This window comes from Brienomyrus brachyistius, chromosome 1 (assembly GCF_023856365.1).
Source record: "Brienomyrus brachyistius isolate T26 chromosome 1, BBRACH_0.4, whole genome shotgun sequence".
NCBI lineage: Eukaryota > Metazoa > Chordata > Actinopteri > Osteoglossiformes > Mormyridae > Brienomyrus > Brienomyrus brachyistius.
In genome coordinates, this window is record NC_064533.1 from 8877199 (window position 1) to 8905033 (window position 27835).

At 49.9% G+C, this 27835-nt stretch overlaps 1 protein-coding gene across 5 annotated transcripts; it reads left to right on the forward strand.

Annotated features, from left to right (window-relative positions):
• On the forward strand, positions 1-27774 carry cep290 (centrosomal protein 290). Of its 5 annotated transcripts, none has more exons than XM_049011205.1 (53): positions 1-68; positions 639-754; positions 1156-1233; positions 1408-1477; positions 1723-1769; positions 2105-2248; positions 2896-2949; positions 3331-3477; positions 3569-3751; positions 4194-4283; positions 4442-4564; positions 5601-5724; positions 6061-6233; positions 6321-6483; positions 6580-6677; positions 6770-6836; positions 7121-7242; positions 7332-7416; positions 7512-7648; positions 8309-8473; positions 8700-8849; positions 8926-9041; positions 9114-9216; positions 9321-9551; positions 9642-9815; positions 9957-10068; positions 10241-10446; positions 10812-10963; positions 11057-11168; positions 11249-11704; positions 11836-12000; positions 12437-12544; positions 12646-12780; positions 12945-13211; positions 13365-13472; positions 13712-13902; positions 14038-14251; positions 19040-19177; positions 19331-19552; positions 20114-20245; positions 20390-20535; positions 20635-20790; positions 21635-21758; positions 22832-22966; positions 23654-23740; positions 23833-23997; positions 24690-24812; positions 25227-25399; positions 25563-25704; positions 26642-26715; positions 26873-26973; positions 27149-27222; positions 27303-27774. In XM_049011205.1, the coding sequence occupies exons 2-53, from the start codon at positions 656-658 to the stop codon at positions 27489-27491; spliced, it is 7350 nt and encodes a 2449-aa protein (XP_048867162.1). In that variant the 5' UTR covers positions 1-68; positions 639-655; the 3' UTR covers positions 27492-27774. The 5 variants fall into 5 exon arrangements, with proteins under 5 accessions (XP_048867162.1, XP_048867180.1, XP_048867188.1 ...); XM_049011223.1 differs by having other exon boundaries at positions 26660-26715; XM_049011231.1 differs by having other exon boundaries at positions 13365-13400.
• The last annotated feature ends 61 nt before the right edge of the window (positions 27775-27835 follow it).

Below are 27835 nucleotides of genomic sequence, written 5' to 3' on the forward strand. Positions count from 1 at the left end.
GTCTGTTTTCACTGCAACCTAGCAACGATAACAGTTGTCCATGGAGAGAAAGCCTGAGTAACTACCAGGTTAGAGTAATTTTATTTTGCAGCCCGAATACATTCTATTTCGGTTTAACTTTTATCGTTTTAACTGGGCAGCTAGCTGCTGTAGATTGGTACACGTTTGTGTTTTTGCATGGCGTCTATGATTGTGGTTAGACTTTGAGGCTAACGTGATAGCTTGGTACTTCAGTGATCATCACTGAGCCATGCATGCAGATCGCTCTTCGCCACTTTCCGCTAACGTGATTTTATTGTATTACAGCAGCATGTGATAATGAAAAACACAATATTCAGCAATGTCCAATACATTTGTTAGCTCTGATTGTCCAGTAGCTTTCTCTGTGACGTGCTTAAACAGACACTAAGGTAAGATGGAAATAAAGGTTCCCCCCCCTTCATTAACACACGGTGTTTTGAAGGATGTTGTGAGCAGGCAGAGAGGCGAAGTGCGGTGTCAGAGCTGGTATTCTTGACAGTTCAGCGTATGGTACAGATCGGCTGAGCGAAATAGTGCTTTTGCCAGTTCGTCGTGTTTTCTTGCATTTTGCCCTTAAAAAAGTGAGCGCAGCCCTGGACTGGGATGTCTGTCAGCAGGTGGCCGCTGCCTCACCATGGCTCCGCAGCTGGATTGGAACAAGCTGATGGCGGTGGACCCGGGAGAGCTGGGTGGGCAGGACCAGGCGGATGAGCTGTTTGGTCTCATATCCAAGGTGCTGCACCTGTGTCACTTTCTTGTTTTCTTTAAATCTTGTGCAATCTGTGCCCATGTCATTTTCGGCTACATGCAAATGATCAAAATAGTCAAGCGAATCGTTTAAATGTTATATGAATATTCCTTACGAATATTGTAGTGTTGTCGTGTTTTTCAACAAAAATAATTCTGATAAATCATATGCAGGTGCTCACCTCAATATTACTAAAGTCTAACTTTTTTCTCACCATCAAACTTCACGGATCTATAACATAAATAAACAATGTACCGGTTAAGCTAATCACATAAACGTTTAACTGGTGTTTTTAAGTCCCGTGAGTGACAAGGTAGTTCTCATGAATGGAACTATACAGTTTGTGTAAATACCAGTACTAACCCCAAAGCATGTGTCACTTTCAGGTTGAACCAGACGATCTGAAAGATGATGGTACAGAAAAATTAATCCAGCTCTTCAGGATCACACAGTCCCTCATGAAGGTTTGTTGCTTCTTTTGTATGTTTGTGGTTGTATTTTCAGGTAAATTCAGTTAATAATCTTATATTGTCATGTATAGAGTAACTTAGTATAATTGTGCGCTCCTGAAAATACAGCATGGAGGTTTTTGGTCTGTCTCTGGTATCCTCTTCCTGACAGCGAGTCCATCATTTTAGGTGAAGGCCGCAGAAGCGGAGTGTGTGTATGAAGTCGTCGATAAGGCCGGCGTTGAACAAGCAAGAATCGGTATGTAGCAGGATGTGTGTATGACATCATCAGTAAGGCTGAAATTGAACAAATGAGAATAGGTATGTAGCAGAGATAGAAATAAACAAGGTGTTCATGCACAGGATGTAACATTTCATTTTGTCATTCAGCTAAGCATTGTGGGTAATCATGAATAAAAAAAAAACAAGATAAAGACTAGAACAAATGGAAGTGCTCTAGTTATGGACTATTTGCAGACTCCTTAATCTGCTTTTATCCTGTAGAAGCCCAGTTGAAAGCCCAGCTATATTCGTTGGAACAGGAGCTGCAGGTATGACTTGATGAAGTGAAGAAGTTGTGTGAAAGTGTTTATTCTGTTATTTGGGTTGCATGTGCTGTTTATTTTCGGTCTTGCCTGAAACCTCAGCCAATGAGATTATCAGACACTGAGACACCATGCTAAGGAGATTACTGGCCTAATTCCTCTTTGCAGTTTACCGAAAACAGCCGCATCTGTTGTCCTGTTGCTGTTAATTGATGCTATTTAGTTTATTTTCGTCTGTGTTTGTGACTGGGAATTCGTGCCGACGGCTAAGAGTTCCCGCTGGGGTGTGAATGTTCGGTGGGCCGGTTTGATAAGGTGTCGCGCCGTCTTCTCTGGTCCAGATGGCTCAGCGGTCAGCGGGGGGACGCGACACGCGCTTCCTCCGCGATGAGCTGCGTCAACTGGAAGGTCAACTGGAACGGAAGGAGAAGGAGCTGCTGCAGTTGGAGAAGGAGATAAACAAGGAAAAGAAAGTTAATGAGGAAGTATGTTAATGTAAAACTCTGCCATAACAGCGTCTGTCTATAAAACATACATCAGGTATTTTTAGTATATTATACGGATGCACTGTCTACAGAATACTGGTGCAGAGTTATTTAGAGCCAAAATTTTGCTTGTATTGTAGGTTAGAAATATGTCTTTTATTTTAATATGTTTTTATGTTAATAACTACCTGAATGTTAAGGTATTAATGACATTTTCATTTTTTTGGCTTAAATATTATAATTGTTTATACTTAAAATGTGCAGCAGACTCTTCAGAGTAAAAAAAAACAAAGAGTATTCGAGTAGAACAAGTAGCGTCTTGGAACAGCATGATTTGTCTTTGTGTATAAGTGTCTCGTTGTTCCTGAAACAGGCTAGGTAGCGTGCTTCAGTATCGTGACAAAGCTGGGGTTTTGTATTCCTCTTTGTTCATTTACCTTCCTAGAATCTTTTTTGACCTGGAACATTTCCAGTATTAGGGTTTTTTGAGTGTGCGGTTTAATCTTCTCAATAGATTACAGTTAACAGCTAACGTACATTTCTTCAGAGTTTGGTAGTGATTCCGTAGCTCCTCTTCAGTACAAACCCAAGCATTATTATGAATAAATCGAGTGCAACGAAATAGTTTTGGTCTTATACTTCTGCAGATGTCCGTGCGAGTTGAAGAAGCAGAGGAGGAGAACAGGAAACTGAAGAGAGAGGTTAGTCTCAGTCGGTGTTGCTGTGAGGTAGAGCATGTTGTGGGTAAACATCTGCTTCCATTTTTTTTGTCTGTGTGTTCATAACTGTCGTTCGTGACGAGCGTATGAAGACATGGGCCACTTTCTCATCATCTTCTAGACCTACATCTCTCCTGTTGCTGTTTTATTGCTCCATTCCTGTCTCTTGTGTCTATAATCTTCCCTTTCTTCACTCTGTTCTCCTCATGACATTCAGATAAAAGTGCTTAAGAAGAAGGTAAGTCACTCGCTAGATGCGTGAACTAGTATGTAAGATAGAGTTGTGAGAGTTAACCAGTCAGGTCAAACTCTGTAGGCTCTTTTAACATCTGTTAATGGATTCCCAAAATTGTTATCTTGCAGAACGAGCAGCTCAATCAGGACGTGACATATTACAGGAGGGAGCTGGATCAGAAGGAGCCTCAGGTGTCCCGTGAAGAGAGCAATGAGGCCCAGAAGCGGCTAAATGCCGCCAACCGGCAGCTATACCACTGCATGGAGGAGCTTCAGGTGCCCGCAGTTATTGAGGATCTAACTGTGTTTGTCGAGGTTATGGAAGCCGGTCTCGGAGAACATCAACAGTCTTTCCTGTCTCCTTCAGCGTGCCGAGGATGAGATAGCTCAACTTAAAGCCCAGAGTGACCAGATGCAGAAAAGTCTGGAGGAATCAGTCAAGGAGATGGAGAAGATGACAGATGAGTACAATAAGATGAAGATCGTGGTGCAGCAGAGTGACATCATCATGGATCAGCTGCGGAAGGAGAGGGACCACTGCAGACTTCAGGTAAATGCTGCATGAACCACCCAGCAGTGACCTTGTGTGACTTGTGTGACTGTAACATTACTGTCATCTGAAGAGACATTTCACAGTCTGTTGGTTATCTTCTACTTTAGATCTGCTGTTAGAAGGTGAATTCAGTGGAATTTAATTAAATTATATATGTTAGTTTGCCTTGTGCATCAGATTTAATTTCATCTTCATGATGAGTAAAGCGGCCCATTAGCCGTCAGGAGCTCCCATGGAAAATCCTAACTTAAGTATTTGCTGTAACAGGTGACCTTTTAATGGAAGGTCAGGTCTGTAGCCATAGGTTTCATGTAACACAGTTTTTCTTTGGTACACGGATACAGACCATGTAGTTTTTGAAAGAAGTGGAAGTTAATGGCTGGACAGGGAGGTGGGATCAAAAGTCACAGGTCAGTGTCTGGTGTGTTGGGCTTTTCAGGTGAGAGAGCTCACCGAGCAGATCCGATCCCGGGCCGAGGAGGACGACCCCGTAATGGCTGCCGTCAATGCTAAGGTGGAGGAGTGGAAGGTAAGAGCGATGTTGTGTGTAGGTCTCTGCTCGGTGCTTCTCCAAGGAACTGATGGATGCATCCATTTCAGCACTGCCTGATTATTAAGTAACTTCCAGTAAGATTTAGATATGCCTCAGTGGTATTTGATAAATGCAAGATTAAATCTTTTTTGCAGGGAATATTATCAGCAAAAGATGAGGAGATCATTGAGTATCAGCAGATGATACGAGACCTCAAGGAAAGACTGAGGACAACTCAGATGGACTCTGACAAAAGTCACATCCTAGCCCTCCAGCAGGTACCTGGCAGCAGACACCTTCAAGAGACCCGTGGAGGATCCTCTCATGGTCCATCAGCTGCTGCTGTGTTCAGATGCTTTTTCCCTCGTGTTGTTTTCTTAGCGCTGCACCAAAGTGGAATTTTTGGCCAAAATCGATAGCCAATGTATTTTTGACTAAAATTACCGACAACTGGCTATCCCCAGAGCACCACAAATCTATTGATAATGAATTTGGTGACATTACTTTTTAAAATCTCATGTGCTCTTTGTGTAGCACCCAGATCATGTAACGCAGGCAGTGAGACATCAGTTAGGCAGCTGCCACTTGGGAGACTGTAATGAGGTTCTAAGTGGCAATAAGGCAATAAAACCTTTCATCCTCCGCAACGGAAAATGGCTGATAGTTCAATGCAAGCATCTACTGGCGCTGCTGAATATTAATGAAAGCCCCAGTATTAGCCAATATCAACCAACTTTGATACATCAGGCCAGTATCTTTTCAACAAACATTGGCCAATATTGATATGTGAACCGATTTATCGTGTGCGATGCCATCCTGCGGAACCATTTGCATTTTCTCTTTCCTGCCTGCTATACCACCCACGCCATTGCTATTTGTCTCAGGATATTTACCATCTGCGTGTTGTACGGATCCTGTGGTTTTGGGCCCCGTCACATCGTTCGCTGCTCTGAGGGGTGGGTCCTGCACCTCAACCCCCCCCCCCCCCACCTGTCATTTTTTTTGTAAATTAATCCATTAAGAGAGAAGTGAGAAATCAGTCACACTACAGGCACTGACAGCTGCCAGGGGTCCAAGACAAGTACAATATTTACTGCCTTATTCTGTCGGAATAAAATAAAACTTCCTACTGTTAACCTTTTAAAAGTACTTGCACTCCTGTGATACCCGAGTGATTTTTTTTTTGCCTTTCAGATACTAAGATAAACCAAGCAGAGTATCAGAAGTGCAGCCGCCTGCTTGGAGTCTGCGTGAGCTTGTTTATCGTGGCTGGAATTTGTGGAAAAACATGATGACTGACTTTCTATTTCGCAGGCGGTGCAAGAGCGAGACAATCAGATCAAGATGCTGACTGAGCAGCTGGAGCAGTGTACAGGCGACTTGGAGAAAAACACAATGCTAATCGAGGGACTTAAGAAGCCCTTCAGCAAAGATGGAGGTAGGGCTTAATTTTGTATACAAGGAGATTATGAATGATGAATTTCCCTGTTTCCAGCTTTTTTCCCCAAAATGATTCACTAAAAGTTTACTAATAAATCATAGTACAGAGGCTCTGAAGAAAGTACAGTACTTGTTTTCATGTGCAGTATGTCCAAACATTAAACAATCTGCATTGGTCCAGAGTGTGTTAATGGAAAAAACTTCCTGGACCATCTTGTTTGCTGTAGAGCATAGTTTATACTTCCAGAATGGATGCGATTAGGGCTATTTAGGACCGTAGCTGGTCTAACTGAGATGTTTGAGATTGTCCTGCATGTAATACACTGCCCTCAAGGGCTGTCCAGTACGATCCATCAGCAGAAGATCGCCGAGCTGAAGACCCAGCTGCAGGCTGTGGAACAGAGGGCCCGGGATGCAGAACGGGCTGCGGAGCTTGCCGAATCTGACGCCAGGGAGAAGGATGGGGAGCTGAGTCAGGCCCTCCGCTCTGTCAGGGCCTACGAATCGGTAAGATTCCTCAGGGGCTACTCAAGATTTTCAGGTCACAGGGGGCTCCTACACAGCTCTGTGAAAATGCGGGTTTGCTCACGGCAGGGCACAGACGGGCTGGAGGCAGCAGTGGCCGAGATCAAAGAGTACAAAAACCAGATCAGAATAAGGGACCGAGACGCCGAGGGCATGATCAAGGAGATCAACCAGCTGGAAATGAAGATCAGCGATCTCCTGGATGAGAATGAGGATCTGCGGGGACGGCTGGGTGGGTCAGCCAAGGAACATGTCTGCCATGGAGGTGGAACAAGTTTTGGCAAAACCGTACTCTAACGTTAGTGCTCCTCGGTTTACCTCTTTGAAGGGCTGCAACCGAAGGAAGTCGACTTGACAGAATTCCGACGGCACGGTGCTTTAAAACAGAGGCAGTACAAAGCGGAAAACCAGGTTCTCCTGAAGGAGGTAGGAGGGGCCTCGGTGGCATCTCGACAGGCAGCTGGCTCTGTGTGCCGAAAGCCAAATGTTTGCTTTTCTGCCATTTAAATATATTACAGATTGAAAGATTAGAGGAGGAGAGACTGGAGCTGAAAGTGCAGGTCAGGAAACTCGTTAAAGATAAAGGTAAGAATGCAAGCATGTGCAAAGGTATTCAAATCAAGCACCTTGCTGAAATTTAAAGATTATTCCCTAATGCTTACAATAGCTGCACAACTGCAGGAAACATGATACAGAGTCCATCTCTGTAGGTTTATGAACTTTAATGGTCCCCAGGCTGGAAATTGCTTAAAATTGCTAGTATTATGGATAAAGTTTTGTTTATGAACGCATATAATCCAAAGTTTAATACACCATTCTGGGTCAGCGCAAGATGGCAAGTCTCAAACAGCTACTGGTCTTGTGTTAAGGGCTGCCTGGCAGCAGTGCAGTGCTATTTGATGATGAAGATAAGCCCAGCAGAAGCATGCAGATGAAGACTTCACTGAATAAGGTCCCTGATTCAAAACACGAGGAGGAGATGAGACTAAAGGTTTCGGCGTAACATCCACTAAAATGCAAATAAAATGTCGTCATGTTCCAGATATATGTATGGAATAATGAAAAAATTCATCTCCATAGATTGATCATCTGCAGAAGGAGCTGAATGTCACAGAGAAACAGCTGGAGCAGAAGAGGGCCGAATCTTCACATCTGGAAGCAAAGCGTATGTAGATGTTTCTGCCGGAGATTACAGAACCTGGTGAAGCATGACGATCTCTCTGTCTGCCTGTATAAACCTCAGTCTCATCTCAATCCTAGTCAATGACCTGTGGGGCGAAAATAAACAGCTTGAACAAGGAATGAAGGAGATTCTGCAGGCGATACAGGACAGCCAGAAGAGCCCGTGGCCAGAGGGGGTGGCTGTGACCTTGCCAGGCCTCGAGCAGCTTGTGGCTGTAAGCTTTCAGGCCAGATCGAGGTCTGCTGTGTGCAGGGGCTGCTGTTTCTGGGGCCTCAGGCAGGGGCCACATAAGCTAGTTTAGGAGCTGAAAGAAAAACAGGAGTCAGTGTTAGATCTGGTTTATGGAGTAATGTATAAGATGGGAATCATCATAGTCAAGGATGTACACAGGGGCGGGGCCACAGCCCTCCCCCGCCCCCAGCTGAAAGCTGATTGGCCCACAGAGTGCCCCTTCTCCTGTCACTCACCTGTTCAAAACATATCACTGGCTAATAAGGTTGGTCCCTCTATAGTAATTATGGCCCCACAATGCAGAGTCGAGTTTGTTGAATTGGGGAAGGGGGTGCTGAGTGTAGAGGGGGTTGGTGCCAGCGGGTCAATGGAACAGATTTGAGAAGTTGAGACAGATATGCAGTTTGAGCATGGCTAGACTGGGATTCCAATTCAGCCCTGGGCCGCCCACTGCATGCATATAAACTGTGAAATGACCTCCCGCCTGGGCTGCATATCCATTGGCCCACTGTCAAAATGCCCAGTATGCCAGATAGCCAGTGCAGATCTGGGTTTGAGTGCTACTAATCACTGTCACTGGTTGCATGGGACTGTGTGCCACTGCAATGTTCATGGTATTTTCTGTTTCTCCATCTGCTGTGAGGCTATCGAGATGAAGAACTCGGGGGGGAAATTCAATACCAGCCTCCACCTGAAGGCCCAGGTGGACCAGCTGACTGGCCGGAACGATGAACTCAGACGGGAGCTTCGAGCCAGCAGAGAAGAAACGGCCAGCGCCTTGAGTCAGCTGGGAAAGGCCGAAGAGAAGGTGATCCAGCACCTCCGTGAAATAAATTCATGGTGGAATGGTTACCGGTGTATCTTTACATCACCAGGATTGTGGGTTTGAGTCCCACGCCCAGGCCCCTGTGTGGCCAATTCTGTGTTCTCTCTGTGCTGCCATGGAGTTCCTTAATGATCTCTGCATTCAAGCTTGGCTGTTCTGGTGTATCTGGTGATGCCGTGCCTACCCCAGTCCTTCTGGTGTTGCTTAGGTGGGTCGTTTGGAGCAGGAACTTGATGGCCTAAGGAAGTCCAGTGGAAACGCCGTCGTTTTTAAGAATCTGGATCTTCCGGGGGACATGGCGCCATCTAGTGTTTCGGTGATCAACTCCCTGAACGAGTATGCCATCCACCTTCTGCAGGTGCGTGACACTGCCAGAGAGGTGTTCACCCTGGTTATGCAGGCTTACATGAACTGCTCCGACATTGCTGCCGCAGGAGCTTAAAGACAAGGAGGAGACCTTGAGGCGAGCTGATTCAGCGCTGGAGGAGTACAGGAGGAAGTTCGCTGTGACTCGACACCAGCAGGGGTTACTCTACAAGGAGTACCTGAGGTGATGTGTCCCCAACAGAGATGTGTGTGGTGACATCAGAGCGTTGCGTGCTGACAGCTCGTGTCCTTTTAGCGAGAAGGAGACCTGGCAGAAGGAGATGCACCAGTTAGTGGAGGCGAAAAATAAACTAGAGGAGCAGAAGGAAATCAACGATGTTAAAATTAAGGAGTTCAGTGTAAGTAAAAGGTCCATGGCTTTTACTTGGGGGTGCAGTGTGATCATGGTGCAGGCTCTGTAAAGGACGCCCGTTGTCCTGAAAGCAGACTGTGTCCCTCCCAGCATTGGCTAGAGGTCCTGAAGGAGGACCCGACAGAAACCAAGAAACATATCTCAGAGGCGGCGCGGAAGATGACTGTCCTGCGCGTGAACGAGAAGGCCCTGACAAGGAAGTATACCACCCTGCTGGAGATGGAGCAGCACCTAAGGAGGGAGAACGACAAGCTGAAGAAGGACTTCCTCCAGATGGAGACCACGGTCACCGAGAGAATTGGCTACCTCGAACGATACAAGGTGCATGTCACGTTGACCCTCGTCGTTCATATTTCTACTGTGAATTTTGTGCACTTTTCAACTGGTCCCATTTTGATGTTCCTTCATCAGGAAATGGTTGAATTTAATATAGCAGCCTTACAGAAAGCTCTGGATGATAGCGTGCTGGCCTCTGAGTTAGAGCGAGCAAACAAGCAGTACACGGAGCTCACAGTCAGGTACAGGGATCTCCTGGAGAAGGACAACTGTCTTGTTCAGAGGACGACCAACATGGAACATTTAGAGGTAATGGTGACTTTTTCCTCATTCGTCTTTTATGAAAGTTAACTCATTATACAATATTACAAAGCATTTAACATTAAAATACATGTATTGATGTAAGTTGGTCCTCTTATGAGGGGAAAAAAACTGTTTAACTTCATCTAGAGTGAGAATTCGTCCATGCGTGAGCAAATTACGATGTCAAACAAAGAGCTGGAGATAACCAAAGAGAAGCTTCACACGTTAGAGCAAGCCTGGGACCACGTCACCAAACTAAGTAAGCCAAAGTGCTGTGCTTGCTGCTCTCACTCTGAAGGAGAATCGATGTCTGCTTTGCCTCCTTTGACATCTCTGAATGGTTTGCCGCTGCACGTATTTGCCGCATGCAGTCCGCTGATATTCCCGATCTTGACCCTGATTTCATTCACCAGTGTTCTGTAACCACCCAGGTGGTGAGGGCATCACAGACAAAGCAGTGAAAGCCGTTGCCAATAGCGAGATCGTGTCGGCCTCCAAAAAGATCACCATGTTGGAGATGAAGGAGCTGAACGAGCGTCAGAGGGCTGAGCACGCCCAGAGGATGTACGAGCAGCTGAGGGCCTCACTCAGGCAGGCGGAGGAGCGCAACGCCGAGCTAGAGGCCAAATTTGCTGAGGTCAGGACACTAAATGCTGTACCAGAGTGGCATTGGTCACTTTAACTAAACTAACCATAACCGACCACTACAATGCTGCTGTATTACTTCTTGTTCTCATCCCTACAAATTGCAGTGTGTATATAAGCCTTTTGTCCAGCTCCCCTGTTTCACGCTGTCCAGTGTTTTGCACTGTGAAAACCCTCCGCCCCGTCACTCGCTGTCTGTATGTCACATGAAATTCACATGTATGTGATCCTATGACAGTATGATCCTGTGACACTTGATTTGACTTGTCTTGATTTGACTTGAGCATCTGAACATCTCTCAGGTTTGTCCTTCACCTTGGAGACACCTTTGCAGGTCACGGCCTGTGTCTTTTCCAGCTGACGAAGCGCAACCTGGAAGCTCAGAAGTTGGAGCAGGAGCTTCGGGACGAGCTGGCGAGCAGCGTGAGCAGGGCAGTGAGCGACGCAGACCGCAGGCGCATCTCAGAGCTGGAACGCGCCCAAGCAAACCTGAAAGTAGAGGTGTCAAAGTACGGTGTGCTGGGGGTGCAGTTCTTCTGGATTCCTGCTTCGGTACCTGTTTGGTGTTTGTCCTGTGAGGTGACATCTCCTCACCCCCCCAGGTTAAGGGAAGTTTCAGACGTCGCTAAGATGCAAGTGACTACGCTCGAGGCCAGGCAGCAGTGCAGGGAGAAGGAACTTGAGTCCCTCCGGAGGCAGGTGCTGGACTACCAGGTAAGGGACTCTGTCGATATGCTCTCCCTTCAGTGTGCCTCTACTGCAGTCGCATTGATGCTAACCTCTCTCCTCTGTAGTCACAGTCTGATGAGAAGGCTTTGGTCGCCAAACTCCATCAGCACATCGTGGCTCTTCAGGTGAGCGAGGCCACGGCCGTCACCAAGCTGGAAGCCATGGTGCTGAAGATCCAGAAGCTGGAGGCCCAGAATCTGCGTGCCGAGCAGCGGCTGGACGAGAAAGAGCGGGCGCTGTACTACGCCCGGCAGGAGGCCCGCAACCGCGTGCAGCACCTGCGCCACACCGTGCAGTCCCTGCGCACGCAGTTCTCTGGCGCCCTGCCACTGCCCCAGCAGGAGAAGTTTGCCCGGACCATGATGCAGCTGCAGGAGGACAAGCTGAAGGTGATGAGGGAGGCGCGACAGGCCGAGCAAGAGAGGAAGAGGGTAGAGGGAAGGTCCCAGGAGCTGGAGGTGCAGCTCAGAGGCCTGGAGGATCTCATCGGCACCCTGAAGGATGTCAAGGGGGCCGAGAAGGTCAGGCACATGTTTTAACATTTGATACGTACATATAGCAGATGGCAATAAAAAGGCATCATTCATTTTGGCATTAAAGTTCCTCCAGATGAAGGGAAATTTATACATGATGAGGTGTCCCTCAAAAACAGGTGAAGGAGTGGCACAAAAGGATGGAAGAGCTTAGACTCCAGGAGCTACGGCACACCAGGGAATTGAACTCCCAGAAGGAGGAGATCAAGTACTTGAAGAGTGTGATCAGTGAGCAGGAGCGCACCATCAGTCGTTTGGAGGAGGAGGCTGTCCGACTCAATAACGTATTGCTACCGCCGCCAGTCACGGCAGCTTAAGGCTCAGATCAGAGGCGATTCTAGGATGGGGGGCAAAAGTGGGCCCGACTTTATCTTTAATGATATGTTTTGAATCAGTGACTGACAGGGGAGGGGGTTGTTTATCTTTGTGCAGATGTTGTGCTGCAGTTAAACACAGAACAGAGGGATGTCACTGTCATGTAGCACCGGGTACAGGTGCTGAAGGTCTGGTTTGCTCAGAGTGTGATGCTAAGCAGAAACATGGGGGTTGAGTAAGATGGGGGTGGAATTACAGCTGTATGGTGTTAGCCTGGAGGGGGGGGGGTCACATGGCTGGATGTGGGGCTATGCAGCAGCCTCGAGGCAGGAGCAAATCGCACTCACCTATGTCACATTCAGTAATCAAGCAGAAGTGAAATGAATCGATGTGCTTCACCTTCAGCTACATGAGGAGCAGCAGCTGTCCTGGGAACAGCGGGAGCTGGAGCTGGAACGGAGGCTGGACCTTCATGAAAAGCAGCAGAACGAAATCGTTGAGACAGCCCAAAAGGTAACATTAGTGATTGCTATAACCCACAGGTTACTGGAGGGGTTAGCGCTTGTTAAGTACAGTATTCCAATTCACCACGTTATCTGGTGACATCTCCACAGTTCGATGAGGCAACCGGATCATTGCCTGACCCCAGCCTGCCCCTCGCCCACCAGCTAGATGTTGCTCTGGGGAAAATCAAAGAGCATGTTCGCACGATCCTGGAAACGCAAGCGGCTTGTAAATCTCTGGATAAGGTGCTGCAGGATACATGAGCCGTAAAACATTATTATCATCCTTATCCTCTCCATTCGTCTCAAGCCTTCTGATTCTGCTTCTCTGTTACTTAGTTTATTTTTTTATCCAGAATGGAGACTGGTGGTTTGTACAGAATCAGGAGTATAAACATGCTTCCCAACAGAAACTGAAAGAGACGGAAGCAGCCCTGTGGAAGGCAGAGCAGAACATCCTTTCTCGGGACAAGGTCATCAACGAGCTGCGACTCCGCCTCCCCGCCGTGGCCGAGAGGGAGAAGCTGATGGCTGAACTGGCCCAGCATGATGAAGACCAGGAGAACCAACTGGGCCTCAAGGTGGCCCAGCAAACCATCAGCAACCTGCAAGCCCGGCTTAGCCAAAAGGAGGAGGTAGTGAAGAAGTACCAGAACATGCTAGCCAGAGCACGACAGGTAAGTACCTTCCCTAAACTAGTCACAAGCACTTTTCTTGCATTTCTGCCTTTGTTGACTTATTATTCTTCTGCAGAGTAAATGATTGAAGAGCGATGTTTGCAGTGATCTATGTTCCTGTCTGATGAGATGTGATGACCTCTCTCCTATCAGGAGCAGGAAGAGCTTACAAAGAAGCACGAGGGGGAGGTGAGGACCCTGCATCAGAAGCTGGATCTTCACGTCGACTCGTCGCTGGACAGGTTCCGGCAGACCGCTCTGGTCAGCTGCTTTCAGCATGTCGTTCTTCTTTGTTATTGCTCAGATGTTTTTCTGTAGAGGCTCCACACGGGCACAGATTTAGAAGCAGTTATCCTGGGCGCTGACCACTCTGGATTGGAAACTGATCCTCGTACTCTTTTCTGCATGAAGTCATGTGACGCTGTGAGGCCACTAGGGAAGAAAACAGTATTCCTCTGGTCAGTGGTTTTTGTTGAGTCAATGTGTCACGATCTTCTCAGGAGCTGATGAGGAAACCTCCCACAGTAGCTCCTACCACAAAGCAGCTGCTTCGCCTGGCTGAAGCTGAACAGTCTGCAGGGGAACAGGACTCCTCTCTGTCTGAGCGGCTGAAAGCAGTCACTGCTGAGCTGGAGAACCAAAGACAGGTCACCGCTGCCAAAATAAGGGAACACGCCAAAGAGAAGGACAAGTAAGTCTTCCAGCAGGAGGGTTCATCAACTGCAGAGATGCAACATGCTGTGGATAAAATGACACTTTCAAGTATACCATGCCGGAGTAATAATGTAATGTTTAATCGTAATAATGATCTTGTCCTGTTAATCAGGCTGGAGGAGGCCCACGCTGCCCAGGTCAAGCAGCTGGAGCAGGAAGCAGAAGAGCTTCACACTCGATTGTCCCAGATGGAACGTGAAGTTCAGCATCTAAGAACAGAACTTGAGGCCCAGAAAGAGGCAAATGTCAGATCTCCTACAAACACCATGAAGAACTTGGTGGAGCGACTGAAAGGCCAGCTCGCACTTAAGGAGAAGCAACAGAAGGTGGGCTCATGAAGTGTACCAAAACCGTCCCCGCCCCATCCCACACGTACCAAAACCGTCCCCGCCCCATCCCACACGTACCAAAACCGTCCCCGCCCCATCCCCACACGTACCAAAACCGTCCCTGCCCCATCCCACACGTACCAAAACCGTCCCCGCCCCATCCCCACACGTACCAAAACCGTCCCCGCCCCATCCCCACACGTACCAAAACCGTCCCCGCCCCATCCCCACACGTACCAAAACCGTCCCCGCCCCATCCCACACGTACCAAAACCGTCCCCGCCCCATCCCACACGTACCAAAACCGTCCCCGCCCCATCCCCACACGTACCAAAACCGTCCCCGCCCCATCCCCACAAGTACCAAAACCGTCCCCGCCCATCCCCACACGTACCAAAACCGTCCCCGCCCCATCCCACACGTACCAAAACCGTCCCCGCCCCATCCCCACACGTACCAAAACCGTCCCCGCCCCATCCCCACAAGTACCAAAACCGTCCCCGCCCCATCCCCACAAGTACCAAAACCGTCCCCGCCCCATCCCACACGTACCAAAACCGTCCCCGCCCCATCCCCACACGTACCAAAACCGTCCCCGCCCCATCCCACACGTACCAAAACCGTCCCCGCCCCATCCCACACGTACCAAAACCGTCCCCGCCCCATCCCCACACGTACCAAAACCGTTCCCGCCCCATCCCACACGTACCAAAACCGTCCCCGCCCCATCCCCACAAGTACCAAAACCGTCCCCGCCCATCCCCACACGTACCAAAACCGTCCCCGCCCCATCCCACACGTACCAAAACCGTCCCCGCCCCATCCCCACACGTACCAAAACCGTCCCCGCCCCATCCCCACAAGTACCAAAACCGTCCCCGCCCCATCCCACACGTACCAAAACCGTCCCCGCCCCATCCCCACACGTACCAAAACCGTCCCCGCCCCATCCCACACGTACCAAAACCGTCCCCGCCCCATCCCACACGTACCAAAACCGTCCCCGCCCCATCCCACACGTACCAAAACCGTCCCCGCCCCATCCCCACACGTACCAAAACCGTCCCCGCCCCATCCCACACGTACCAAAACCGTCCCCGCCCCATCCCACACGTACCAAAACCGTCCCCGCCCCATCCCCACACGTACCAAAACCGTCCCCGCCCCATCCCCACACGTACCAAAACCGTCCCCGCCCCATCCCCACACGTACCAAAACCGTCCCCGCCCCATCCCCACACGTACCAAAACCGTCCCCGCCCATCCCCACACGTACCAAAACCGTCCCCGCCCCATCCCACACGTACCAAAACCGTCCCCGCCCCATCCCACACGTACCAAAACCGTCCCCGCCCCATCCCACACGTACCAAAACCGTCCCCGCCCCATCCCCACACGTACCAAAACCGTCCCCGCCCCATCCCCACAAGTACCAAAACCGTCCCCGCCCATCCCCACACGTACCAAAACCGTCCCCGCCCCATCCCACACGTACCAAAACCGTCCCCGCCCCATCCCACACGTACCAAAACCGTCCCCGCCCCATCCCCACACGTACCAAAACCGTCCCCGCCCCATCCCCACACGTACCAAAACCGTCCCCGCCCCATCCCCACAAGTACCAAAACCGTCCCCGCCCCATCCCCACAAGTACCAAAACCGTCCCCGCCCCATCCCACACGTACCAAAACCGTCCCCGCCCCATCCCCACACGTACCAAAACCGTCCCCGCCCCATCCCACACGTACCAAAACCGTCCCCGCCCCATCCCCACACGTACCAAAACCGTCCCCGCCCCATCCCACACGTACCAAAACCGTCCCCGCCCCATCCCCACAAGTACCAAAACCGTCCCCGCCCATCCCCACACGTACCAAAACCGTCCCCGCCCCATCCCACACGTACCAAAACCGTCCCCGCCCCATCCCCACACGTACCAAAACCGTCCCCGCCCCATCCCCACACGTACCAAAACCGTCCCCGCCCCATCCCCACACGTACCAAAACCGTCCCCGCCCCATCCCCACAAGTACCAAAACCGTCCCCGCCCCATCCCACACGTACCAAAACCGTCCCCGCCCCATCCCCACACGTACCAAAACCGTCCCCGCCCCATCCCCACACGTACCAAAACCGTCCCCGCCCCATCCCCACACGTACCAAAACCGTCCCCGCCCCATCCCCACACGTACCAAAACCGTCCCCGCCCCATCCCCACACGTACCAAAACCGTCCCCGCCCCATCCCCTCACGTACCAAAACCGTCCCCGCCCCATCCCCACACGTACCAAAACCGTCCCCGCCCCATCCCACACGTACCAAAACCGTCCCCGCCCCATCCCCACACGTACCAAAACCGTCCCCGCCCCATCCCCACACGTACCAAAACCGTCCCCGCCCCATCCCCACACGTACCAAAACCGTCCCCGCCCATCCCCACACGTACCAAAACCGTCCCCGCCCCATCCCCACAAGTACCAAAACCGTCCCCGCCCCATCCCCACACGTACCAAAACCGTCCCCGCCCCATCCCCACACGTACCAAAACCGTCCCCGCCCCATCCCACACGTACCAAAACCGTCCCCGCCCCATCCCACACGTACCAAAACCGTCCCCGCCCCATCCCACACGTACCAAAACCGTCCCCGCCCCATCCCCACACGTACCAAAACCGTCCCCGCCCCATCCCACACGTACCAAAACCGTCCCCGCCCCATCCCACACGCACCAAAACCGTCCCCGCCCCATCCCACACGTACCAAAACCGTCCCCGCCCCATCCCACACGTACCAAAACCGTCCCCGCCCCATCCCCTCACGTACCAAAACCGTCCCCGCCCCATCCCCACACGTACCAAAACCGTCCCCGCCCCATCCCCACAAGTACCAAAACCGTCCCCGCCCCATCCCACACGTACCAAAACCGTCCCCGCCCCATCCCACACGTACCAAAACCGTCCCCGCCCCATCCCACACGTACCAAAACCGTCCCCGCCCCATCCCACACGTACCAAAACCGTCCCCGCCCCATCCCCACACGTACCAAAACCGTCCCCGCCCCATCCCCACACGTACCAAAACCGTCCCCGCCCCATCCCACACGTACCAAAACCGTCCCCGCCCCATCCCCACACGTACCAAAACCGTCCCCGCCCCATCCCCACACGTACCAAAACCGTCCCCGCCCCATCCCCACACGTACCAAAACCGTCCCCGCCCCATCCCCACACGTACCAAAACCGTCCCCGCCCCATCCCACACGTACCAAAACCGTCCCCGCCCCATCCCACACGTACCAAAACCGTCCCCGCCCCATCCCCACACGTACCAAAACCGTCCCCGCCCCATCCCCACACGTACCAAAACCGTCCCCGCCCCATCCCCACAAGTACCAAAACCGTCCCCCGCCCCATCCCCACACGTACCAAAACCGTCCCCGCCCCATCCCACAAGTACCAAAACCGTCCCCGCCCCATCCCCACACGTACCAAAACCGTCCCCGCCCCATCCCACACGTACCAAAACCGTCCCCGCCCCATCCCACACGCACCAAAACCGTCCCCGCCCCATCCCACACGTACCAAAACCGTCCCCGCCCCATCCCACACGTACCAAAACCGTCCCCGCCCCATCCCACACGTACCAAAACCGTCCCCGCCCCATCCCACACGTACCAAAACCGTCCCCGCCCCATCCCCACACGTACCAAAACCGTCCCGCCCCATCCCACACGTACCAAAACCGTCCCCGCCCCATCCCCACACGTACCAAAACCGTCCCCGCCCCATCCCCACACGTACCAAAACCGTCCCCGCCCCATCCCACACGTACCAAAACCGTCCCCGCCCCATCCCACACGTACCAAAACCGTCCCCGCCCCATCCCCACACGTACCAAAACCGTCCCCGCCCCATCCCACACGTACCAAAACCGTCCCCGCCCCATCCCCACACGTACCAAAACCGTCCCCGCCCCATCCCACACGTACCAAAACCGTCCCCGCCCCATCCCCACACGTACCAAAACCGTCCCCGCCCCATCCCACACGTACCAAAACCGTCCCCGCCCCATCCCCACACGTACCAAAACCGTCCCCGCCCCATCCCCACACGTACCAAAACCGTCCCCGCCCCATCCCCACACGTACCAAAACCGTCCCCGCCCCATCCCACACGTACCAAAACCGTCCCCGCCCCATCCCCACACGTACCAAAACCGTCCCCGCCCCATCCCCACACGTACCAAAACCGTCCCCCGCCCCATCCCACACGTACCAAAACCGTCCCCGCCCCATCCCCACACGTACCAAAACCGTCCCCGCCCCATCCCCACACGTACCAAAACCGTCCCCGCCCCATCCCACACGTACCAAAACCGTCCCCGCCCCATCCCCACAAGTACCAAAACCGTCCCCGCCCCATCCCACACGTACCAAAACCGTCCCCGCCCCATTCCCACGTGTACCAACACACCAGCAGTACAGTGTAAAATTAAACATGTCCATAATTGCCTTTAATTATTAAATTATTCCCTTGACAGAAATAATTTTACAGATGACACGCAGTTTCATTATCATTACTGCAGTATTACTATACATTTTATGACCAACTTTTTTTACATATTTTCTTGATTCCCTCAGGTATCCACGGTATTCCTGCTTTTCCCATTCCTGTGCAGCTCTCTAAGCTGTTCATCTGCAGGGAATGCTGGTTAGCTGCAGATGCCTGTCTTGTTGATGTTACAGCCTTCACAGACTAACCTCATGTGGCTGTTTTGCTTTTCCAGGGTCTCAGCAAAGCACTTTTAGAACTTCGGTCAGAAATGACGGCTCATGCAGAGCAACAGATAATAGCCAACGCCATTCAGAAGGAGGAGAGCCTCAACGTCCAGCAGATTGTGGACAAACGTACCAAGGATCTCAAGGTAGGCGCAACCGTGAGCGAATGGCGCATCTCATGCCATTATCTCCCAAATCCAAACATTCCCATGGTTCACATAGGGACAGTAACTCCATAAAATGACACCACACCCTGCTTCTAATGAGTATGAACGTTTTTGATTCCAATGTGCTGACAGGCTCGTGTCCAGGAATTACAGGAAGATCTCCAGGCCACTAAAGACAACCTGAGGGCCGTGAAGAACAGGGAAAGCTTGTTGAAAGAAGAGCTGGAGAACCTAAACAAGGAGGCGCAGCGAAGTCAGAAGCTTCAAGCCAAACTTCAGAGCGAGCGACAGCGGCGAGAGAGTGATGTCGAGGAGCTGAGGAAACAAGTGAAGCGGCTGAGCGGCAGCCTGCAGGTCTGTTTGGCGCCTGTGAATGAGAACAGTGGATCATTCTAGAACACACGCATCTGTTTCCCTGGGGGCGGCATGTTGTTATCACTTAAGAAAAATCGATCTGTTAGTCTCTGATATTCATGTTTTGTTAAGATGTAGTATGCCGCAGTTATCAGCGTGCTCTTAGCTCCCCAGCCATATCCAAACAGACTCAAGTGGAGTGTTTCTCAATACTAAGAATACAAAGATGGTGCTTGTAGTCTTGGCAAGACCGGTCTTGCTAATTTACCTTCCAAGAATGAACTTGGGGTGCAATGAATCATGGGATTGGTCTTGTTCGGAACAGATGCAACTGATGTATCCTCGATATTTGGGGATGGGCGAGAACAATATCTGTGGATTTTTACTGCCCTCTGTACTTCTGTTCTTGAGTAAGAACTAGGCTTTGGCAATGGAAGATGACATAGAACAGGTACACAAGAACACATGTATGGTTAAGTAGGCTTCTTGAAAAACATCCATGGTTTCTGAATAAACCGCCATATGCATTTTTTATCCTTCTTTTGGTGTCTTTTTGGCCAGAATAAAGCAGAGACTGAAACAAAGGGACCAACGGTGGAGGAGCTTCAGAAGAAGGTCAAGAGGCTTGAGGCAGAAGTGGAAAGGAGAAGCGGCCCAGAGCTGAGCGAGCGGAAGGGTGCCAGGGATGACAGGGTGAGCTCTGCTTCAACTCATATATGCATAATTATCAAGTTTGGGCATGCGTACTTCGTTAGCGTATTCACTTCCCCGCTAGGCTCCATTGTTATTCACCGCAGTATATTTGATGTCAACGTCTGTTCCGTGTTCCTGCCACAGTCAACAAAGGAAGAAGTGGTGCGCTGGGAGGAGGGCAAGAAGTGGCAGAACAGAATGGAGGCCATGAGGAGCAAGCTGAGGGAGAAGGAGAAGGAGGTGGAGGTGTTAACGAAGCAGCTGGGCACCATGAAGGAGCTCTACTCCAAGTGAGGAAGACTTCCCGATGCTGGTTTCTCAGTCCACACACATCGGCATCGTTCTGGGTCGATGCCGAGTCTCTCTGTCTAAATCCTGTCAACATTCAGGCTGGACCAGGAGAAGGCTGCTCTGCAGAAGAAGCTGAGAAGTCACGGTGTGACTGTGGAGCAAGTGGTCGGCGCCCGCACCTTGCAGGCCGAGCAGGACTTGGACGAGCTGAAGAGAAGAAACACAGAGCTGGAACAGCACATCCTCACCATAAAGTGTGAACCTGCCAGTGTCCATCTCCTTGTCCCCCCAAGAGTCCCCCGTGTGTCCCCTGTGTGTCATTCTTAATGTCCTTCTGCTTGACCCCCCAAGAGTCCCCCGTGTGTCCCCTTCAGTGTCCCCTGTGTCCTTCTCCTTGTCCCCCCAAGAGTCCCCCATGTGTCCTCTGTGTGTCATTCTTAATGTCCTTCTGCTTGACCCCCCAAGAGTCCCCCGTGTGTCCCCTTCAGTATCCCCTGTGTCCTTCTCCTTGTCCCCCCAAGAGTCCCCCATGTGTCCTCTGTGTGTCATTCTTAATGTCCTTCTGCTTGACCCTCCAAGAGTCCCCCGTGTGTCCCCTTCAGTGTCCCCTGTGTCCTTCTCCTTGTCCCCCCAAGAGTCCCCCATGTGTCCTCTGTGTGTCATTCTTAATGTCCTTCTGCTTGACCCCCCAAGAGTCCCCCGTGTGTCCCCTTCAGTGTCCCCTGTGTCCTTCTCCTTGTCCCCCCAAGAGTCCCCCATGTGTCCTCTGTGTGTCATTCTTAATGTCCTTCTGCTTGACCCTCCAAGAGTCCCCCATGTGTCCCATTCAGTGTCCTGTGTGTCCTCCTTAATGTCCTTCTGCCTGTCCCCCCAAGAGTCCCTCATGTGTCCCCTTCAGTGTCCCCTGTGTGCCCTCCTTAATGTCCTCCTGCTTGTCCCCCATGTGTCCCCTTGGATGTCCCTCTTGTTCCTCTTTGAGTGTCCCATGTGTGTCCTGCATGTCCCCCATGTGTCTCCTCATGTGTTGTCCCTCTGCATGTCCCCCCTGTGTGCTCCCCAGTGCTGCATCAGTGAATGAGCCCCTGTGACACGTTTCAGGCAGCAGCAGGCGCTGCCTCGAGATGCAGCCATCGAGGACCTGGCCCTGAAGAACCGCTACTTGGAAGAGAAGCTGCTTTCCCTAGAGAAGCAGCTGTCGCAGGAGCCTGCATCCCGGCCATCTGTAAGTGGCAGCGCCGTGCTGCGAGAGGCCTGAGAAGGGATGCTGTGCTGACAGTGGTTTTTCCACTGTGCTGACAGTGACTTTTCCTCTGTGCTGACTGTGCCGTGTGACGTCAGCTGACTGGCTGCTCTTCCGCCTGTCAGGTCACTCTCGCCACGCACTCTACTTCTTCCCACCATCTGCTTTGTTATTAACTCTCCTCTGTCTCTTTTCATTTCAACACTGTGCCTTGAGGATAGGGGTTTGGTTTCCACACCCTGGTTCAGTATGTTCTGTGCTCTGTCAGAGAAACAGGGCGACTGTGGTTAATAGGCGTGTCGACGTAGGACTTTAGAATCAGAATCGGTCGGTGCAAAATGATACACAAAAAGAGAGCGAAAGCCCGGATGGGACATGCAAGCTTCCGGGTGAATCCAAACAGGATGAAATCCACATGTCAGCCATAAACTGCAGCACTGAGGAAAGCCCATCTGAAATAGATGGCAGATGGTGATCAGAAAAGATCAAGGTCAATTTTGGGAGGTGACTTGGGTGACAGGCTGCACGATGATGGATGTACCTCCAGTCAGATAAGAGCTGTCCTCAATATGGGGGAACATCTGAACAAAAGTGACCGTGGACAAAGGATGTGAGGAGGAACTGGAAGCTACGGAGACCATCCGTGGAGAAGAAAAAGCTTCTTTAATACAGAACTAGAAGCTGATCCCAGTGCTGCCATTAATGTTTAGGAAGAGACAGACTGAAGATGAAGAGAGAGAAAAGAATGAGTCCAGATCTTCTCTCCTTGAGGTATAAATGCACCGTGATCCTCTGATCTCTGCCGAGATGCTGACCGGTGCTCAGATTGCCTCTGATTGGAGTCTAGCTGTTTACAGCAGTGTTTCCCAATGTGGTTTATGGAGACCCTGGGAGGGAGCAAAAACATGGACCATCTGTGGGTTCCTGAGGACCGGACTGGGAAACCTTAGTTTACAGCAGTAGGAGTTACAGTGCCTTTTCTTGCCCTCTCGAGGGTGCTTTATATCTGCCTTGCTATCCTCCCCCTGTGAATCATTGGATCTTGTCGGTCTCAGACATCCGGTAGAGGCTCTGGCACACCATCACAGAGGGAGCATGAGCTGCAGAAGGAGAATCTGAAGCTGTCTTCGGAAAACCTGGAGCTACGTTTCCAGCTGGAACAGGCCAACAGGGACCTTCCGAGGCTGAAGGTGAGCCTGAAAACGTGCTGAGCATCAGTAACGCAGGGAGGAGAATGGGTGTAGATTTCCACACTCTGTGACTGACACATAATCTTGGACAGGAGGTGTTTCTGGAGAGAGAGTAACACCGGTTTCTGGAACAATCCTATGAGTGTTGTTTATGGTAGGGTTCCCCAATTCTGGCCCTGGAGGGCCAGTCTGCCACACAGTTTGCAGATTTCACTGCTCAAAGAATTAACTCTCCAGCTAATTGCCAGGTTTAGTTGGTGTCTGAGCAGGGGAATCTGCAAACTACGTTACAGACTGGCCCTACAGTTCCGGAACTGGGAAACTCTGGTTTATGGTTTATGGAAGAAATATGGTTTTCCGTCATGTTTTGAAATTTGTCTGACTTTGATGTTTTGGAACAGTGAATGGTCATTATATGCAGCAGGAAACAAGGTACAAACTACAAAACCAGCCTCCTGATTCCCAGCCAAGAAAAACACATTGGCTCCTATTTTGTGTCCCAACACTGTGAGAGCAGGCAGACAGCTGGAGATTTTTACTCCTGGTCCCTGTAGCTTTTTATCTATCAAAATATCTTGTTTTCTCACCACTGGTGTGAGGGTCACGATTATATAAAAATATGTGAAACCAAAATGTTCTAGTATTTTTTTAATGCGATAATACTACCCTGCACCCTTCAATTCACAGAACCAGGTCACGGACCTCAAAGAGATGTGCGATATCCTCAAGAAAGAGAACACGGACATCGAGAGGAAGCTTGGCAGTATCCGTGGGGTGAGACGCGACATCGCACCATATGAAATCTGCGCTGGTGTAACAGAAACCATCCCAGAAGAAATATGCCACCGTGACCTTTTCCTATCCAGGCTGGGCGCAGCGGGAAGACGATCCCAGAACTGGAGAAGACCATTGGGCTGATGAAGAAAGTAGTGGAGAGGCTGCAGAAGGAGAACGAGGGCTTGAAGAAGGTCCCAGGCACCATGCTTCAGCATCGCCAGACAGCTCTTGAACATGAAAATGAAAGAATTAAGGTAAAGTCCAGTCAAACACACAGAGGGTCTCTGTACTCGGTAGAATAGTAGCATATATGCTGAGCCCTTCAGCAAGGCCCTAACCCTCCCGAAATACCCCATGAGTGCCAGATAAATGGCTGATCCTGTGCTCAGACCCCGAAATTTGCTTTCTCCTACATATACATGTATGTGAGTTCAAAAGACAGCAACGTGGGCTATGTGGTAACTAAACTATTCTAATGTACCCGTGTGTGTATTTGTTCAAATGACAAGTAAACCATCAACTCAGAAGTTGCCCGGTGGAGTTCTATTCTGAGTTAAGCTGTTGACTAAAGCACTGGGTATTTACGCGCAGCTCTGTGCTTCTGAAGGGAAATCGCTGGAAGCAGTGAACCACAGAGCATAGGCAGGCTTTGATCTTCTCCTTCTTGATAATTAAAGCTTCCTTGGCAGTGTTTCCTCTTAAATTTTTTAACAAATGAAATATTAATGAGAAATAATGGCGATAAAAGAGCTTCTTAGGCTTCTACATGTTCGGAATTAAAGGATTACAACAAAGAATATGATTATGTTTTAATATTTGAAAGGTTTTTTTTTTTCCTTGCCTAAGCTTGGTCACTTTCACTTTGATCAGTGAAATTAATTATTTATTGAAAAACAGATACAATTTGAGTGTTTTTTGAAATGTGTGCGTTTTTAATGTTTCGTAGTCAGAAAACGAGAAGCTCAGGGTTCAGATGGAAGGTGTTTTATGTTCAAGATCCGAATCGAAGGGAAATGAAATGGAGAAAATTTTGTTGGAAAATGAGCATTTACTCAAGGAGCTGAAAAAGGTACCTATGAACGCTGAATCGGTTTATGTTGTACATCTAAAGTTGATGCATGTTAATGACCTAATGAGTTAGCAGAAGTTAACGCATGCTAACAGCCAAATGAGTTAGCAGCAGGTAACACGCTAACAGTCTGATTAGTTATCGGATGTTATGCATGCTAACAGCCTAATGAGTTAGCAGAAATTAACATATGCTAACAGCCTAATGAGTTGTCTGAAGTTAACATATGCTAACAGCCTAATGAGTTGGCAGAAGGCAACGCGTGCTAACAGCTTACTGAGTTTTGTGGTACTATAAAACCAAGGCCCATTAGCTTGGTATGACTGGCAGTACTGCTCTTGAAGCTCTGTTTATGCAGACATTACAGAATTTTGTAGTGAAGGAGAGGATTTTCTTTTCTGCACATGGGGGCAGGAGAGTGAAGCTGCTGAAAAGCTGAGAATAAACAAGAACGATTTGGAAGCTGCCAACCAGCAGCTGTTGGCCCAGCTAGAGGAGAGCAGCCGTAAGTTCAGCCTGGCCCAGAACGAGGAACCGGCGCTGCAGGAGGCCGGCAAGAGGAGCTGTAAATCCATGGTGGTCACAAGGTCCGTTTCGCACTCCAAAGTCAACCGTAAAAAATAAAAAGAATGCGATTCAGATACTGTGTGTCATATATGCTGGAAGTCAGGTGTCTTCAGAATGGTGAAAAAATGCTTGCTGAGGCAGTACTACCTCCAGATCTCACTGTGCACCTAAACCTTTCCACAGGATGTACGAGAAGAAAATGAAAGAACTGGAGAGCGACGTCGCTCAGAAGAACAGCAGGATCTCCGACCTACAACAGTTGTTGCAAGAAGCTAGTGAGAAAGAGACAGCGGCTTTGCGTGTTATCAGTGCTCTCAAGGAGCAGGTGAGCTCTTCTGGTCAGCATGGAGGCACCTGGAGGTCCTTTTGCCGTCAGTCAAGCCAATAAGCCATGTGCAAAATGCAATATCCCATAAGCAGATGTTTCCTGATGTATAGCCTAGAATTATTATTTGAAAATAATTCCTGAAGACTTTGGAAGACCAGATGAGGCTTCCTGCTCTACTTTTCCGTGTTGGGATGAACCCAGATCCCCAAATTATCCCCTGGTCCCTGCATTTTCTGGTTGATCTGCATGATCTTCTTGTTGTTTTTCATGTTTCAGCAGCCTTCCACCATTCAGTGTAATGTTCCTCTTTCCAGACACCTGTTTGTGGTTTTAGCTGCAGTTCCCGTCTACCCTCTGACACTCTGTTTGGCTTTTTGCTGCAGTTTGACCCCTCTTAAGTAAAGTGGGAACTCCAAAACACTTAACTACAGAGGAACTTTCCTTTGGCCTTCAGCGTCCCTTAGAAGGGTGACCTTAACATGACCTGCGTGTTCCGTGTCTGGGCTCCTGCTTGTCACTGGTGCCATTTAAGGTCCCTCGGCAGCTCCATGTGTGTCATATCAAAAGGGCTAACATTTATTCTGAGGTCAGTCCTAACTGCAAAGTGCTTCAAATGACTCATGTGGTTTGGGTTTGTCGTGAATGATCCTACTTGGACCTTGATATTTGATATTTTTCTGTAGTGCTTAACCTCCTTTCAGCGCCTCCACACCTCTCATGGCTCACAGTCTGTGTCGCCCCTCTGTGTGCCCTATATCTCACTAATAACTGGGCGTAGAAATGTTATGTATCTTCAGTGCATGTTGGTCAGTCTGCTTTTGTTGTTTAAATATATAGGTTTTCTGGGGGTGGCCCAGAACATAATAAGTACATTATGAGAGCAGCAGACAATGTAGCAGCTGGTGAATTTACAGTCCTTTGTCTCCTTTGGGAGGCTGAACTGCTGAAGCAGCTTCCAGACGGTGCCAGAACAAACTCAGGCCTACAGAAGGAATTCCAGACATTAAGGTAATGGCTTAAGCGTATGTAAGTGGCGATTTGTAGTAATCATTTGTGTAGCTCCGCTCTCTCCACGTAGAGCTACTGTGACCGGAGGTCAGGGGTGTAACTGTAGCGAAAGCAGCATGTTGGTAATAATGTCCAGCTGGAACTCTGTGTGCGGCAGATTAACCAACCTACAACTTGAGAAGGACAAGGCGGCCCTACTCCAGGAGCTGAGAACTTACAGAGTGCGTGAGGGACCTTCAAGCTCTGCTGACGTGCCAGGTGAGGAACAATCCCACCTCACGTGTCCTACCTGTACTTCGCATGTGTCACGTTACACTAGGATAATCCCCTGATGCGGTTCTGTTTACCAGTTAGCTAGTTAATATGAGATTAACCGGCCGGGTAAGCACAGTAACTATGGCATGCAACATATGCTGTGAAATCAAACATTTAGGAGATGAAGGCCATGATGTCGCCGCCCTGCTGGCCGCGCTGAAACAGGCAGACGTCGATAAACGGCAGCTGCAGGTACCAAATCCAGCCAGTGAATTCTCTGCAAATGCTGGCACCGTGATGAAATACTGACGAAACATTTTCAAACGGGACAGGATGAAGTCAAGAGGATAAAGAAGGAGCTGGAGAACTTTGACCCAACGTTTTTTGACGAGCTTGAGGACCTGAAATTTAATTACAACTTAGAGGTAAAGAAAAACATTCTTTTAGAAGAGAAGGTAAAGCAGCTTAGTGATCAGTTGGGAGTGGAAGTGGACGTCTCCACCGACGGGGGCATCAGATGAGGAGGCTGCAAGACCAGTGCTGAGGGCTGAGGACGTGTATTAAGGGTCTACAACCTTCTGTGTGGAGAGCCGGACTTGGCATAGCAATACAGTGTGGTCATTAGCTTAACCGAGGAGATTTCTTATGAAATGTTAAACTACGACTTATTTTTGAATTTTCATTCAGCGCTGCTGTAGGAAATCTCAGTGAGATAAACTCCTATGTGTATCTGCAGATCTATTTTAAAGACGTTTCAGTGAAATATTTGGTCTGTATGTGAAATAAATGTCATATGCTGTTTAATTATGTATATCATGTTTGATTGACCATACAAACACACATGCCTTGCATCTTAATTTGAAAA

Coding starts and splice junctions, on each gene's coding strand:
- cep290 (XM_049011205.1), top strand. CDS start 656: ATGGCTCCGCAGCTGGATTGGAACAAGCTGATGGCGGTGGACCCGGGA. Junction 6,837..7,120: donor GAAACTCGTTAAAGATAAAG/GTAAGAATGCAA, acceptor TCTTGTGTTAAG/GGCTGCCTGGCAGCAGTGCA. Junction 13,903..14,037: donor CACGCCAAAGAGAAGGACAA/GTAAGTCTTCCA, acceptor CCTGTTAATCAG/GCTGGAGGAGGCCCACGCTG.